This window comes from Drosophila gunungcola, assembly GCF_025200985.1.
Source record: "Drosophila gunungcola strain Sukarami chromosome 2R unlocalized genomic scaffold, Dgunungcola_SK_2 000006F, whole genome shotgun sequence".
Classification (NCBI taxonomy): Eukaryota; Metazoa; Arthropoda; class Insecta; order Diptera; family Drosophilidae; genus Drosophila; species Drosophila gunungcola.
This window is the reverse complement of record NW_026453168.1, coordinates 1,408,864-1,424,995: the sequence shown is the minus strand read 5'-3', so window position 1 is coordinate 1,424,995 and position 16,132 is coordinate 1,408,864. Positions and strand designations below refer to the sequence as shown.

At 42.2% G+C, this 16,132-nt stretch overlaps 7 protein-coding genes across 8 annotated transcripts; 4 read left to right on the top strand and 3 right to left on the bottom strand.

Annotated features, from left to right (window-relative positions):
• Positions 1-375: 375 nt before the first annotated feature.
• Positions 376-1,746, bottom strand: LOC128254953 (putative gustatory receptor 59e). The gene is given in 4 exon segments (XM_052984350.1): positions 376-529; positions 602-757; positions 818-858; positions 861-1,746. Coding segments are annotated over 4 exon segments (1,191 nt in total). The 3' UTR covers positions 376-421.
• Positions 1,747-1,967: 221 nt separating this feature from the next.
• On the top strand, positions 1,968-3,262 carry LOC128254961 (putative gustatory receptor 59f). Its single transcript, XM_052984357.1, has 3 exons — positions 1,968-2,903; positions 2,951-3,103; positions 3,161-3,262. Exons 1-3 carry the CDS (start codon positions 2,019-2,021, stop codon positions 3,260-3,262), a joined length of 1,140 nt encoding a protein of 379 aa, XP_052840317.1. The 5' UTR covers positions 1,968-2,018.
• Positions 3,263-3,778: 516 nt separating this feature from the next.
• On the top strand, positions 3,779-5,074 carry LOC128255226 (eukaryotic translation elongation factor 1 epsilon-1). Its single transcript, XM_052984808.1, has 3 exons — positions 3,779-3,941; positions 4,018-4,323; positions 4,768-5,074. Exons 1-3 carry the CDS (start codon positions 3,861-3,863, stop codon positions 4,918-4,920), a joined length of 540 nt encoding a protein of 179 aa, XP_052840768.1. The 5' UTR covers positions 3,779-3,860; the 3' UTR covers positions 4,921-5,074.
• On the bottom strand, positions 4,939-8,489 carry LOC128255224 (serine-threonine kinase receptor-associated protein). 2 transcript variants are annotated; one of them, XM_052984805.1, is made up of 3 exons: positions 7,923-8,489; positions 5,454-6,119; positions 4,939-5,393 (listed from the first exon to the last, which is right to left on the bottom strand). In XM_052984805.1, the coding sequence occupies exons 1-3, from the start codon at positions 8,041-8,043 to the stop codon at positions 5,194-5,196; spliced, it is 987 nt and encodes a 328-aa protein (XP_052840765.1). In that variant the 5' UTR covers positions 8,044-8,489; the 3' UTR covers positions 4,939-5,193. The 2 variants fall into 2 exon arrangements, with proteins under 2 accessions (XP_052840765.1, XP_052840764.1); XM_052984804.1 differs by lacking the exon at positions 7,923-8,489 and adding an exon at positions 6,289-6,499.
• A 585-nt stretch (positions 8,490-9,074) lies between these two features.
• Positions 9,075-9,765, top strand: LOC128255227 (cytochrome c oxidase subunit 6A, mitochondrial). The gene is made up of 2 exons (XM_052984809.1): positions 9,075-9,233; positions 9,373-9,765. The coding sequence occupies exons 1-2, from the start codon at positions 9,137-9,139 to the stop codon at positions 9,603-9,605; spliced, it is 330 nt and encodes a 109-aa protein (XP_052840769.1). The 5' UTR covers positions 9,075-9,136; the 3' UTR covers positions 9,606-9,765.
• Positions 9,766-9,856: 91 nt separating this feature from the next.
• LOC128255222 (zinc finger protein 2) lies at positions 9,857-16,054 on the bottom strand. Its single transcript, XM_052984803.1, has 3 exons — positions 15,748-16,054; positions 10,745-11,830; positions 9,857-10,689 (listed from the first exon to the last, which is right to left on the bottom strand). The coding sequence occupies exons 1-3, from the start codon at positions 15,907-15,909 to the stop codon at positions 9,907-9,909; spliced, it is 2,031 nt and encodes a 676-aa protein (XP_052840763.1). The 5' UTR covers positions 15,910-16,054; the 3' UTR covers positions 9,857-9,906.
• Positions 12,148-14,894, top strand: LOC128255225 (caspase-1). The gene is made up of 3 exons (XM_052984806.1): positions 12,148-12,706; positions 13,665-14,233; positions 14,293-14,894. Exons 1-3 carry the CDS (start codon positions 12,561-12,563, stop codon positions 14,547-14,549), a joined length of 972 nt encoding a protein of 323 aa, XP_052840766.1. The 5' UTR covers positions 12,148-12,560; the 3' UTR covers positions 14,550-14,894.
• Positions 16,055-16,132: the final 78 nt, after the last annotated feature.

Here is a 16,132-nt window from a genome sequence, read left to right as displayed (position 1 = left end):
GAATCTAAAAAAAAAAAAACGAAACTAAAAAGAATTTAAAAAAAAAACGTAAATTTTGAGCTTAATGTAAATTTTTTTAGCTTATATTTAGCTTATTATACTACTATTATTTTATTTGTCTATTTTTGGAACCGTTTTAACATCTGAGAATGTAATTTAATGTAATATAATGAATGTAAATGCGTTTAAAAAATATATATATTTTAATATTTTATCATGCATTGTATTTAATCTTATAATTTAGTATTTCATTTTAAAATTATAAATACAATTTTAAATTCAATAGCCATTTATTTATTATTACATATTTATTCCTTTTCTTTTGTGGTCCGAGTGAGTATCTCTAAGTTTAAATAATAGAGTAATCCTCCTTCTTTACTATAATTTTGTTGAATTTATTGAATGCCATCATACACTTTATTCACACGTAAAGCCAACTGGATCTGTTGAGGGCAACACCCATTAGTGATTTATTGCCCAGTCCGATTTGAATGAGGAAAATGACAATGGCCATCAGAACCCCGATAAACTGTCGGAGGACAAAGGCTATACATTAACCATTGCAACAAAAGGGTTAATTGGCCGACTGCCACCCACTTACCCCGCCCAAACTGAGTGTGTCCAACGTGACGACTCCACAGGCTTCCAATGGTTGATCTAAGCTCGTCTGGAGTTGCATCAAAAAGCGATTGATGGTGATTTGTAGGCGGGAACTGCAAACCTCCAACTCGTTGAGCAGCAGACAAAGGTTGCATTTCTGGGGGCTCAGTTAATTAGTACCAATATAAATTAAATATTATAAGTGCAACCCTCTTACCTCTTCCAAGATCTGTTCGTTGACAGCCAGAATAAACCAATGCGACCGCCATGCATGAACAACCAAAGCAATCTATAGATTAGCAGCATGGACTCTTCCCACAGCGGATTCTCGAAGAAGTTAAAAACCAAGTAGAGCTCCACACAAAAGCTGACCAAAGAGTTGACAAAATTTAACAGCAAAAACAGTCCGAATTTGGATAGCAACTGTTTGTGGAGCAGTCCAATAAGGTTGCATGTGGAGCGCATTTCTTCGATTAACAAAGCAGCACCACCACCTGCATCCACCAAAGCAGCAAAAGCGGACTCATAACGAGCATCCAATTTGGTTATTTCCACCGCTGGTCTCTGTCGCAACTTCAGCTTCTCCAGATTTCTAGTCATCTGGTCCAGCAAAAGCCATAGTAAGTGCACCGGAAGGGCATATTGGAGTAGCCCCAGACTCAACATTAAAGCAGGCAGATTATAAACACTATTGCTCAGCCAGGTGCTCCAAAACTCGAAGTTATTGGTGACTATATCCACTAGTGCACACACACCATGGAAAACTATAGTAACTACCATTAGGTAAAGCGTCCTTTTATCATGCTTCTTATAAATATTACGAATAGCTTTGCTTTCGAGTCCTCTGATCAGGCCATGAATCTGAAACTCCACTTTCTGGGCACAGGAATCATTGACTACGGCATGATAAACCAAAAAAGCAACAGTTGACATGTTTCCCGGAAACTCCATCAAGTAGAGTATTTTCTCGATGGTGGGCATCTCCACGTTGAATTCCACACACTTCCAAATGCTTGCTGCCCAATTATATAAAAGCAAAAAGAGGCACCATAGAGAATGGATCCAATTTCCAGCCGATGATATACCCAAAAATCGGTTAATACTGAGCAGCAGATTCTCCCAGTGCTGGCAACTTGAACTGTTCATCTTGAGGGGATTTCAATTAATGACTATAAGTGGTTAAATGGTTTTCCGTTTAATTAATATGATTAATGATTGGATTGAAGGACTTGACAGGCTTAAATGATTGTAAGAAGTTTGAAATCCTCAGTAGTCATCATGTGGAGCGCGAAGAAACTTCAATCCAAACGTCCTAAACTTAAAGCTTGGCTAAGACAAGGGTATGAATTGGACAAAATAATTGTCACAATACTAAAGTTTCATAGGATTTCAGACCATCTACCTTCCACCAACAATACATGGAAAGGTTTCAACAGTTGATTAAGACCCTGTATTGGTTCCTACTCATCTCTGTTGTGGCAAACACAGCACCCATAACAATTTTACCAGGCTGTACCAATAGATTCTATCGTTTGCTCCATTTATGTTGGATGACCGTCTGGTATGGATGCTTCGCCTTGGCCTCATACTGGGAATTCGTGCTCATCACTTTACAGAGGGTTTCCCTTGATCGTTATCTCAATGCCATTGAATCGGGAATTTATGTGATCCATATTTTTGTCATTATGCTCATCACTTTCCAAGGAAGAAACTGGATTCCGAAAGTCTTAAAAGATATTGTTAGGACTGATCTGGAAAGGGGTTATGCCATAGATGGCAAGAGAACCAAAAAGTTTATTGCCCTGCAGTTGTTCCTAGTCTGGATGTTCACCTGTCTAGCCTTTGCCATGGACATCTGGAGTCAGAAGTGTGTGATCTTTAAATCGATCTTGAGTATCAACAGCTATGTGATGCCTAATATTATAAGTGGTTTGTCATTTATTCAGTACTACCTCCTGCTCCAAGGAATCGCATGGCGGCAGAGGAAAGTAACCGAAAATCTGGAGCGATTATTGTTGCAATTATGTAATCCGCGAAAAGTCGAGGTTCAAAGATACCGCCTTCAGCACGTTGATTTGACCAATTTTACCAAACTGGTTAACCGAACGTTCCAGTACTCTATAGTACTCCTCTTCGTCGGCTGTTTCTTGAACTTTAACCTTAACCTATTTCTGGTATACCAGGGCATTGATAACCCCGCTATCGACGACTGGGCCAAGTGGTTGTACATGATCCTCTGGCTGGCCATGCACTTGGGAAAGATTTGCAGCATCCTGTACTTCAATCACAACATTCAAAATGAGGTGAGGCTATTTTTTATTTTTCAACAAATAATTAATTAAGTTTTTAGCAATCCAAGTGTTTGACCATACTAAATGGAGTGTCGTGTAATGACAGCGATCTTCAGGAGACTATTAACCACTTTATTATTCAAATACGGACGAATGTACGGCAGCATGTGGTGGGTGGAGTCATCGAACTGGACCTAAAGTTTCTAACAGCTGTAAGTTTACACCATTTAACTTTATTTTAATTCTTTTCACTAATAATTGTTTTATAGTTGCTAGTGGCCTCTGCGAATTTCTTTATCTTCCTGCTGCAATATGATGTCACCTATGAGGCTTTGTCGAAATCGATGCAGGGAAACACCACCAAAACTTAGGCTTAGAAATCAACATTTCACATTTAAAATTCAATCATCTGTATCTTTTCGGAAATTAAGTTATACAAACATCTGTATGTATTTTTAATGTAAAATTTTTTCGGTCCATGTTACTTGTTAAAATATTTTGAAACAATTTTAACTAAGAAAAATCATTGCAAATATAGATGCTAACATATATCATTCACAGAGCGCCACAGAGCAAGTATTAAGCTTTACTTAACATAACATTGTTAAATTTCAGAGAATGCAAAATATATTTATTTTTGTTAAAAATATTAATGAATAGTAGATTACTATTGAGCTCATGAGTTAATTTTAGTTGTTTAATTGTTAAAAGGGGTATATCTTTAAAAAAAATTTAAAAGTTTTTTGAATAATCATATTGCAAATATATTTAGGAACCTGTAAAGTTTGTTCACTAAAAAAGTTTTTCTGTAATGACAGGTTTGAGAACTTTAAAAATACCGCCCTAAGCTATATCGATAGACACTTATCGATAGTTTTCAGGGCACAGAGCAAGAGTGCAACCCTGATTGCGGTTCTGGGAGTATCGTATCTTGTTTTTTGCACGCAAATAACTTAAATTTCGCTGACCATGTGCGACGTTGCAACTGTACAGAAGATTGCCAATTGCCTGGGCGTCAATCCCGGCAAGGTGCAGCTCAACGAGGAGCAGGTGCGTCCCGCATAGCTGACCCTCAAAACCGAAGAGTTCTCACCCATCCCCCGTCAATTTATGTTATGTTGTGAAGGTCGTAACGCGCACGAGTGGCCAAAAGAAGAGCGTGGCCGGATTCGCCACAATCCTGGAGAGCCTGGCCCACGAATCCAAGTCGGAGACGGCCCAGAACAGCAAGGCATCGCGAGAGGTGGAGGCCCAGGTGTACCAGTGGATCGAGTTCTCTGTTCTCTACGTGGCGCCCGGCTCCAAGGACAAGTACGTGTCCAAGCAACTTTTGGCGGACTTCAACAAGCTCTTCGCCAGCAAATCCTATCTGGTGGGCCACTTCATCACACTGGCCGATCTGGCCGTCTACTATGCCATCTACGATCTTGTGGTGAGTTGATATCTGAATATTTATTATGAAGGCGATTAATTTGGTCTACAAGTCTATATTTTAGCTTATTAGATCTCTTTTCCCCAAAATCTGGACAATTTTAAATATTTTAGTTGTTTTTTAAACAAAACTTCTAGGATACCTTTTAATATGATTCCAGTTAAGACTAGGAAGGCCGAAAAAAGCCCATTCCATCACATTACTTTACATTTTCATTAATTCCATGTCAAACCTTACAGACATTTGTATTTAGGTGCCAATTTCAGGCTGCACATTTCAATACTCTCAGTATAAAACCTACGATTAAAACTCACAAAATTCCCATAGCAATCAGAAAGATATAGTAACTAGAAGGCTTGATCAAGATGTGATAGACCTAAAGGCCAAAATAATCCCATCACGTTTACTTTGAATTTGTCATTAACCCCTTTTCTATTCCTCTAGAAATCTCTCTCGCCGGTTGACAAGGAGGCCTATCTGAATCTATCGCGCTGGTTCGATCACCTACAGAACCGCCCGGATGTCCATCAGGGCGAGCCGCTGCTGAACTTCACCACCATCTACCTGCACGGCTGGGCCACTGGCACTCACATCTAAGAACTCAGAACTTTCGAATCCATTCACGTCACAAATGCGACACTTAAGTTATTTATTTCTATTGCATTTCACAATGTAGTTTTGTGTGTGATTATCATTTAATGCCAATGAGAGAGTTCAGCGTTGGAATATGAAAAATCGTTATTGTAGCCCACATTACGAGTTGTTCTTTTGATAATCGGATCTCAGCCGTTGCTCCGGATCACGTGCCCTTGCGTTGCTGGTCGCCGGTGCAGCGTGGGTTGTGTAGCAGCGACTCCTGCTGCGCCAACATCAGTTCGCCTGCACCTCGCGCGGCGAGCTGAGGGAATTGCCCAGATCCGAGGGCTCCGTGCACTTCCAGAGGCCATAGGTCTTGCCCACGGTGGTCTGCCACAGACGGAGAGTGCCATCCTCGGAGCCGCTGGCGTAGAGCTCGCCATCCGGGCTGAATTTCACGCTATGCACGGGTCCAAAATGGCCCTTGAAGGATTCTGTCGGGGGAATCAGACATTAGCTTTTAAGATCTATATCCAGAGGGTACGCTCCCTTACCAATTTCGTTTCCTGTGATATAATCGAATTTGTACATCTTGAAGTCCTCGCCGCCACAAACGAAGACATGTTTATCCGGATGCAAACTGGCCGACGCCACGTTCGTCGGCACTTTCACCTCCTTCAGCTTCTTCAGCGTGTCGATCTCCCAGAAACTAATCGAGGAGCCATGCGATATGGTCAGGATGTGGTTGTCGCTGGAGATCTCCAGGCTGTTCGGATTGCTGTTGAACTGCAGGCGCTGCACCTCGATGCCCGTCATGCGGTCCCACAGGCGGACGGTCTTGTCCTCGGCCGCCGATATGATGCACTTGTCGCCGCGGCAGAAGAGTGCCCGCTTGATGGCCCCCGTGTGGCCGGCGTACTCTTCTGGTTGTGCCTCCGGCTGCTCCAGGTTGAACACCCTCACCAGCTTCTCGTTGCTGCCGGTCACTATGTTCTCGGAATCCATGTCGAAGGCCACGCTCTTGACGATGTGCTTATGCTGGAAGCTGTGGATCTCGGCACCGCTCACCGCGTTCCACACTTTTCCGGTAAAGTCCGCCGCTCCGGAGGCGGCCAAAGTGGCGTTCCGATTGAGGGTGGCATTCCAAACGGCGCCCTTGTGTCCCTCGAAGGTGCCCACCCAATCCCCGGTGTCGCCGTGCCGCAGCATCGGGCTGCCATCTGCAAGATTCAGATCACAGTTCTCGGTCAGTTGCATTCGCTTTCGCCCGGCGAGCGTGCGTGCATAAATTAACGAACGGAAGCCACCTTGACTCAATGCCTGCCGCCAAGGCCAACGACCTGGCTGACGTTCGCAATCATGCAAGCGAGCTCCCCAAGTTCACGTCACCTGCACTGCACCGCACCGCTCGGCGGGATCGGAATCGGCGTCGGGATCGGGAGGCAGGGAACTGCAGTTCCCAGGCAGGTTGCTGCAGTGCAGGGACGCGGCTTGTTAGTTCGATCAAAACCAGATTTAATTTCGAAGTGTAAACGGTTATCAGTTGGCGGTTATATAGTAAATGCATATGGACAGAGGAGTGCATCATAGAGACACCCAAGAAATAAATAAAAATCTGTTTTAATGAGCATATTTAGGGCAACTTAAATATTTTCCTTACACTAAACTCAACAACCTAAATTATAAATGTTATTGGACTAACATTTACTAAAAGAATATTTCTAATTCAAAATTTGTATTGATCTACAAAAGTTAAAAATAGGAAGTACCCACAAAGAGGCAAAAAACGCTTATATCATTAAATAAATCTAACTCATAAAAATAATTGCGTTTCAATTAAACAATGACTATTTAGTATTTTACGAAATAATTAGACGCAAATTAATAATTTAAAATTTTATAATTGCTGAAATGCTGTTTGGGTTTTAATTTTTCTCATTTCTCAGGGACATAAATAATAAATATTGAACATTGTAAAGCGTATACATAGTCTGGTCAAAATCTTCCAAATGACTTTCCTCTCCCGACAGTCGAACAGCTGCATATACACAGCATATAAATATAGAAGTTTCAAGGCGCTTCCTGAACTGAATTGAAAGCACAAAACGAGCAAAGTTTTGAAAAGTTGCTAAACAAGGGGAAGCGAGTACGTTAAAAGGCGATAACGAAATTAACTTGAACTTGCACTGGGAATACGCTCTTTCCGCATAAATGCAGCATTTAGCGAAAGCATCGAATGCAAAGCACACACTCGTGTTGTCTCAATACAACAACAGGCAAAACAGCAATAGCAATCGCATCGACTAGTTGACACCTCAAGGCAAAGAACGCGAAATTTGTAGCATGCGATTGGCGGGAAAAGGGTTCGCAGCAAACAGGTTTCGCTCGCGATGAATGACTTTGCATTTGGGTCAAGGTAAAGCACAGCCTAGACGGAGCTAAATCGTGTTTGTTCGCAAGTACATATGTTTTGCCGATCGACGGATCCGCTGATGCAGCATCTTTTCTACGAAAACAATTATTTATCAAAGAACGGTGGCAGGCCACTTTTTGTTCAACTATTTTATAAACTTTCTGGTTGTTTTATGTCTTCTTTACCCTAACTACGTATGTGCAAATATGGAACATAAAAAGATTGTTTAGAAAACATTTTAAAACTACTTTTAAAGGTAGTAGGTGTTCATATTACTAGACGTTATCTTTATGTTAACTAATTTTTCCAAGCTTTCAGCATCCGCTTCTATATAATTTTAATTCATTTGTATTTTTAAAAATTGTTTACAGAAACATTTTTGTTCAATCTTTTCAAAATTAAAATCCTAACCTTCACTTCCTTTGAGTAGTGTTATCTGGATTAATATATTAGAAAGATTGCAACGCTTGTCTCAAATTTGCAATAAGAAAACCAAACAGACAATTTCACAAAGATTTTTTAGAGTATCAACCACTGTGCGACGACGGAATATAGTCTATATATAGCCCACAAGGACGCCTAATCGCATGCGATTTTTCGCCACTTTTACCTTTGCAGGCCGAGATGAGAAAGTAGCCGCTGTCGCAGATGTCGCTGAAATCCAGGTGAACTACTGGCCGCGTATGTCCACTGCAGGTAAGCGGTATTTGTCGCAAGTTATTGGCAGCCATTGTAGCGGTAGTGGGTCCGTTCCCCTAGATTTTTCTCTCCTTCCGCCGTAATACTTTTCTGTTTTTTGCGAGTGTAGCCGCCGTGCTTTTATTCGTAATGTCTAGTGAGAATTTTGCAAATTTTGCACTTAATGGATAGCTGGCAGGGGTTTTTGGGGGTTCGCTTTGTACTTCAATTGGTGTTTTCGCCTAATTAATAACTCTTCACTGCCCGTTCGATAAATGATTTTCCCGTTCGTTGCTGAAATTCGTGTTGCTGTTGTTGCGCTTTTCCAACGCAATCCGAGTACTTTTGTTTTTGTTTGGCAAAAGTGTGCAGTGTATTTACAATTTAATGCGCTGAATTTTATAAACAAGAGGGGAAAATAATTACGCGACACGTTGTTGTTGTGGATGGACGATTGGTAGCCGACTCCAGTCTCGATAAGATGTTCCCACACTATCCTATCGATGGTGGTGGTCGCGTGAGTCGATTGTCGCTGAAGATGGGCGATCACTGGGAACTGTGACTGGGCTGTCACGGAGGAGATTGGTTCATAGCAAGAATTTTTGTTAATTTAAAGATTTCTTTTTTGTTGTTTCGGTTTTTTGTTAAAAATGTAATAATATTTTTTGATATAGAACTGATTTTTTTTAAATTTTAAATATCTTTAAAAATAAATTGAAGATTATACAAAAAATAATATGAGGGGGAGCACTTTTAAATATATATCACATTTGAAATTTATCGATGTGATAATTTTAGAATCAATTAACATTTATTGCTCTTTTTAACACTTTGTTCTATCCGAAATTTGGACAAAATTTGTATTCACGTTTTTTAAAAGAAGTAAAAGAAGCATACAAATCACAACTAATGAGGTGTTTAAATAAATTAAGTTTTAATAAAATTTAGTTAAATCTGTATTTTGTCTAAATAAATGAATCAAGTGAAGTGTAAATTTTAATATTTTAACAGATCACCCCAAAAATCACTTAAACATCGATTTCCAAAGGCGAACGAGTAACGATATATCGCTGGCAGGCGATTGGCCACCCCTATTTACTTGTCAAAACAGCAAATTTTCATTCGGGCCAGGAATCGACTGAAAATATGTCTGCTATTCTAAATCACGCAATTCGTCGCCAATTTGGCGCTACTGCCGCCCGGAATATGTCCGGCACTGCCGCCGTAGCTGGCGAGCACTCCGGTAAGTGTCCTTCCGGAGTCCCAACGGCCAAATTCGACCGCTTTTGTAAGGTTAAGGTTATGTAATTTGGCCATTGGGCAAGATCGATGCGAGGAGTCCCTCTTATAACATCACATCCATGTTCTATGTCGTATCTCAGGTGGCTACAAGGTGTGGAAGCGCCTGTCCTTCTTCGTGGCCGTTCCCGCCGTTGGTCTGTGCATGCTGAACGCCTACCTGAAGCACCAGGAGGAGCACGACAAGCCCCGCCAGGAGTTCGTCAAGTACGACTACCTGCGCCGCCGCGAGAAGCGCTTCCCCTGGGGCGAGGGCCAGAAGAGCCTGTTCCACAACCCCCATGTCAACCCTCTGCCCGACGGCTACGAGCACTAGGTGGCCACCGCCTTCGATCCAGAGATGTATTCGTTGTTTGGTAGTGATAAACGTTAATGTAAACTCAACTTTAGGCGGAAATACACAGACACACTGAGAAAACACCATTACTTAAACTCCAGTTGGCGCTTCAATAAAGATCAAATCAGAGCGAGGATAACCTTTGAAGAAGTAGAGGTATGGGATGGTTTTAGCCAGGAATACGCTACAATCAGAAGAGAATCCCCATAAACGAACAGTCCCTTGGAGTATATAATCTTTTTAATGTGTAAGCATAAACATGGATCCAATCTCTGGTTTCTTATTTCGCGGACTTGCGATTCTTAACTACAAAGCGATCCAGTTTGGGTTGCGACTTGGTATCCTTCTTCACAGCGACTGCCTTTGGTGAGACTTTTTGAGTATCTCGGCTCCGGGTTTGGCGCGACGACACGGTCTCGACTCCCTTGGGAGTAATGATCTTTCGCTGCTTAGTAGGCGGCGTAAAAGACTCGTCGCTATCATCGAGGTGGTCGTCATCTAAGTTATCTTCATCCAAATACTCCGCCTCAAATTCCTCATGCTTTACGTCGTCCAGATCCAAATCTTCCTCGATATGTTCCTCCCCTTCGCCTTCCTCATCGACTTGGTACGGCTCCATGTCAATCACGTGATCGTCCTCGATGTGCTTCTGCAGGCAGTTCTGGGTCAAGAAGATGTGATCGCAGAACTCGCAGGCGAACCGCTCGCTCTCCTTGTGCTGTTCCATATGGGCATCGACGCTGTCAATATCCTCGATCTGCTCCCGACACATCGGACACTTCAGGGTCGCATTGGCGTGCACACTCGCGTGCTCCAGCAGGCTGTTGTAGCTGGTGAACGACTTCTTGCACTCGCTGCACACGAACATGGCGTCCGAAGTCTGCGTGTGCATGCGCAGGTGCCGCGAGAGATGGTGGGACAACAGGTACGACTTTGGGCAGTACTTGCAGGGATAAGCCCTCTTCCCGGCGTGAGCCACGAGATGTCGCGCCAGCTTGGAGGCTGTGGAAAAGCTCCTCGGGCAGTGCTGGCAGGGAAAAGGAAGGTTGGTGGAGTGTACAACCTGAAACAATAAAGTATATTAGCTGCTGGACTTTATATCACCCGTATATCCTTACCTCATGACGCTCCAGTCCCTGTTTGAAGGCAAACGCCTTGCTGCAGACGCCGCACTTAAATGGACGCTTCTTCTTGTGCCGCTCGGCGTGTTTCTCCATTTCCTGGCGCGATATGAATTGCTTCTCGCAGTATACGCAGATGATCTTGGGAATTTCTGTGTGGGTGCGCTCGTGGCGATGGAGCAGAGCCTTCCTGGTGAAGGCCTTTCCGCAGATGGTGCACTTGAATGGCCGCTCGCCAGTGTGAACAAAGTTGTGCTTGGCCAGGTCGTATTTCGAGAAGAAGCTTTTCTCGCAGTGGGGACACTGGAAACTGCGGGAGCGCGTATGATTTAGCTGATGGATCTCAAGTAGCTGCTGAAGCGGAAACGAGCGTTCGCAATCGGGACACGGAAATACGTTGGTAGCCACCGTCTCAGTGTTCTTGGTTGGATCATCGTGATAATCTAGCTGAATGTCGACGTCCAGAACTTCGGTCACTACAGCCACGTTGCCGCTCTCATCCCGTTTGACTTGGGGCGTGGCAATGCGCGGCTCCACCGGAGCAGCTGGTCCCTTGTTCAGAATCCTAATCGACGACTTGTTCAACACCTTGGGTTTTTTGGGCGACGGCTTTGGGGCTGCTGCTGTCATCTCCTTGTCCAGCTCGTTGGCCATGTCCTCCAGCATGTTCTGCACATCGTCCATGGAAAGCTCCTGATTGTTCTCCACCTTTAACTCGTAGGCGTGAGATCGGCGATTGGCTTGTGGGGTAACTACAACTGGGTTCTGGGCCACCAAACTTGTCTCCAACACTTGGACGTTCTCGACAACTATCTGGCTTGACTTGGCCATGGTGTTAAGGAGCTTCTTGGGGTTCTCCAACGTCTCGACGACAGGGGCTGGAACTACTACCACCTTCTTGGGTATTACCGTCATCATGGGAGCACGGGGCTTTTCCAGAGGCGAAGGCCAGTTTCCGGTCAAGGGATATTGTCGTAGGAGGGTCTCTGCCCGCTTACACATCTGCTTGAAGCGGTAACAGTGCTCGAACAGCAGACGGCATTCCAGACAAATGAGCCCAGGCATTCCATCACCGGCGTAAACCTGGTAAAAACAAGTAAGTGTTATTTTAGGGAGTTTTAACAGAAGAACGCGGTCGTAATACCTGGCTCATCGGATTTAATTTAAAAAGATGGTTTGAAAATTAAACCCAAATAGCTTTTTTCCTTATTGAGAAATCTCAGACTTTAAAAGAAAGAAAGCTTAATGGAGCATAACGAATTTTTTTTTAGTTTTTGGTAACGTTATTTTAGTAAAAAAAAAAACTAATAAAATAAGCAATTTGAAAAGGTATTGCCCGCCAAAAACTATAACACCCCCTATAAAATAACAAACCAATCGATATTTAATCGCACTGCGATTTATCAAACCGTCGAATTATCGACGACTGGCCATCTCCGCTTGGCGGCAAGTGCATACACACCACTACCTATGCAATTGAAGTTTGTTTTCGCGGCGGCGAGCACGCTAAACCTCCGTAATTGATTGATTAAGCACGGCTAAGCTGATCCATAAAAGGACATTCGCTCGATTGTTTTTTCTAAACAAAACCAACAAAAGCTGAAAAACAGCTGTGCTGTGGAAAGTTTGGCCAACTCAACTTGATAAAGAAACCAGAACAAGAACTGGAGAACAATCAACCTAAAAAGGGCGCAACAACTAAAGCAGAAGAAGAAGAGAAGGAGGAGGAGAATAAGAAACGGCAGGCAGACGACGAACAAAAGGCAAGGAGAAACGCAAACAATCAAAACAAGAGGAGAGAAACGGACACAAAATGACGGACGAGTGCATAACCAGAAACTACGGCGTTTTTAGCTCGAACGGAGCGGGAAATCGGGGCAGCATTATAGCTGATAATACCGATGCCAAGGGCTGTACGGAATCGGTTGTTGTTGGTGTTGGTGGTGCAACTGCAGCGAGGTAAGTCCATGTGCCGCACTCTTTTTTCTTTGCTCTCTTTCCCTACTTCACTCTCTCTCTCTCTGTGTATTGTTGTCAGCCCTTGTTATCAATGTTGTTGTTTATGTACAATCCTGGAAAAATTCTAAAATCATAATTTCTTAAAAAATATTTTTGCGTATATGACCACTTTTGGAAAATAGTTCTTCCCCCTATTAAACTTAACTTATGGGCTTTATCATATTTTATCTTATCAGTTAAAGATTCTTAAAATAATTTTTAAACGCCAATTTTAAATGTCGCTTGTTAATCTGTTACTGAGCGACCCACTTTCCTCATCAAACAATTTATGTAGTTTTCAATGCAAGTTTTTTAAGATACCAAAATTAAAAAATATTCAACAGTTTGTAATTATTTTGCCAAAAACTATTTAAGCATCCCAACCAAAATCTTCTGTAATATAATGGTTTTTTTTTTTTTTGAAAAAAGTCGATTAATACCTAAGCTTGATAAATGACCATTTTTGGTTTAAGAAATTTATAATAATATTTATAAAACATTAAAATGGATGTAAATTACTCATCCTTTTTTTTTTATTATAATATATTTTTGATTGGAAAACAATTTTATCTAAATGGGTTCTCATCATTAGTCATGGTAGCCATATCACTTAATCAATGGAATCAACTTGTCAAAAAGTGTAATGCGAATGCCTTTGAAGTGTTTTCTGATTAAAATGCAACACCTTTGTTTTATTTTTGGTTATTGTAGGAAATGCGCAGCAATATAGTTCCCATTTCCACTTCCTCAATTGTATTGTGAAACTCCAAACTAAACACATCTTTACATAATCATCTATTAATCATTGACAATTTTGGCCAAAATCTAATCTTATCTAATCTTATCGCGGCCTGAGTTTCGGCCATTGGAACGAATAACGAATGGTTTATTAAATAGTGGATGCATCTCGTTTTTGCAGCGCCTCCCCCTTTCCGGCCAATAAGTTTGTGGCCCGAATGCCTGTTGAGCGCTATGCAAGCGAGTACAATATGAATCACAAGCACCGAGGGCTGGCTTTGATCTTTAATCACGAGCACTTCGATATACCCTCGCTGAAGAGTCGCAGCGGAACGAATGTGGATGCCAAGGAGCTGAACAAGGCCTTGACTGCCCTGGGATTCACGGTATCTGTACACCAAGACTGCAAGTTGAGGGATATTTTAAAGCACATCGAAAAGGCCGCCCTACAGGATCACACGGATAATGACTGCCTGGCGGTGGCAATCCTCTCCCACGGGGAGCATGGCTACCTATATGCCAAGGATGTGCAGTACAAGTTGGACAATATATGGCACTACTTCACTGCCACCTTTTGTCCCTCGTTGGCGGGCAAGCCGAAGATGTTCTTCATCCAAGCCTGCCAGGGCGATCGATTGGACGGAGGAATAACCCTCGAGAAGAGCGTTACCGAAACGGATGGAGAGTCCTCAATGAGCTATAAGATACCCATACACGCAGACTTTCTCTTCTCGTACTCGACCATTCCGGGTAAGATTAATAACTAATATGCAAATGACATTGTATTTAACTAACAACAAAACTTGCAGGATACTTTTCCTGGCGCAACATAAACAACGGCTCCTGGTACATGCAGTCGCTGATCCGAGAGCTTAATACCAATGGCAAAAAGTACGACATGCTTACCCTGCTCACATTTGTTAACCAGCGTGTAGCCCTAGACTTTGAGTCGAACGTGCCCGCCACTCCGATGATGGATCGCCAGAAGCAGATACCGTGCCTCACTTCCATGCTGACGCGCATACTGCGCTTCGGCGACAAGCCGAATGGCAATAAGGCTGGCTAAAAGAGATCTCTTTTGTAAAATAGGTTGTACAACCATCTCCCGCAATCGTTCACTTTGGATTCCAATTCACTTCAAGTCTAGTTTTATAGTGACGCGTGCGATTATCCTGAAGGATATGAAGCACCTCGACCCCTTTTCATTCCCCTTACTCATCCATTTCAGGCCTTATCATTGACGAAATTCGTTGCTCACCTAATTTTATGATTTCCCTAAATTTAAGAAACGAACACTTGCCAATCAGCAAACCCACAAATTTGAGATAAGATTATACAATGAAGATTTATACATGTAAACGCAAACATATATATTTGATATGCTAACGAATAAAAATGAATTATATATAAATCGGTATCGATGTTTTTTCTAAGTTAGGTAAAACCAGAGTTTAGAAAGTTTTTGTTTGATTGTTTTTTTAAGATATTATATATTAACTCAACTAGTTAATTAAGTTTGTGCAAAATAAAGACAAGTGAATTTGATTAGTATTGTAGCGAACCTATTTTTTTTAATATTATTAGGCCCCGTATATTTATTTAACAACTAGTGAAGTTCAAATTTATTTTGTATTATTTTGAAAATCGATCCTTTTCTTTCTATATACTGCCTCAGTTAAAAAGCTGCCATGAAACTTTTAAAAATAATTTTTCATTTATATAGTTGACATTTTAATGAAATTAAAATTCTGTATAGTTGTATATTCAGACTTATTTGACATAATTTCCTGATTTTATTCAACAAATACCACTTTCACAGCCTTACTTTTCTTGTTTAATAATAATAAACCATTTAGTTTAAGATACGTTTTTAGAAAACATGATAAATTTAGAATTATGGAAATTTGGTTTTGTTTTCGCGCCGAAAAACAACTGACAGCTGCCACGAACGATCAGCTGACTTTGCATGTGTGTGCGTGCTGGCCAGTACAGTTGCGACAGTTGATTGAAATGGGTTTTTTCACACAACCGTAAATGGGGAAACTCCAACGAATGGCCGACTAATCGGTGGGTCATAGTTTGTGGCCCTTTTCAAGGACTTTGTAGAAGGGATTAGGGAAAGGATTAGGGCAACCGAGGAACAGGAAAAACTTAGCCAAGACGCCGTCGCAGTCGATTCGGAAACCCACGAGCTATTTCTTAGCCAAGTTATGCGTGGCGGTCGTTAGTGCAAGTTAGAACACCATTAGCCGCCTTCCGCTTACCTCGATCGCCGTAATAGCCATGATCTGCAGCGGCAGATTGGCGGTTGTTTTCACCCTCGCGTTTTCCTCGAAAATCGAAGCCAACTTCTGCTCCGTGAGGCAGAAGCGGCAGACCTTTTTCTCGGTCATTAGGGCCTCGCGAGCCTCCAACTTCTCGGCCATCGCGACAACTGCAACGAACTAGTTTCGGGGGTCGCGAGTATTAAGCACTAAAACGATTTAAGTCGGGACAAATTGTAAAAGCGAGGAAAACAATCTGCTTGGCGTCTTTTCTACTGCACAAACCGCTCAAGAGTTGCCAGACCGTCGGTACAATCGCCACACGTGCCAGGGCTGCCAAATATATCGATGACTTATTGATATCTAGAGTGCGTCTCGACTAAAC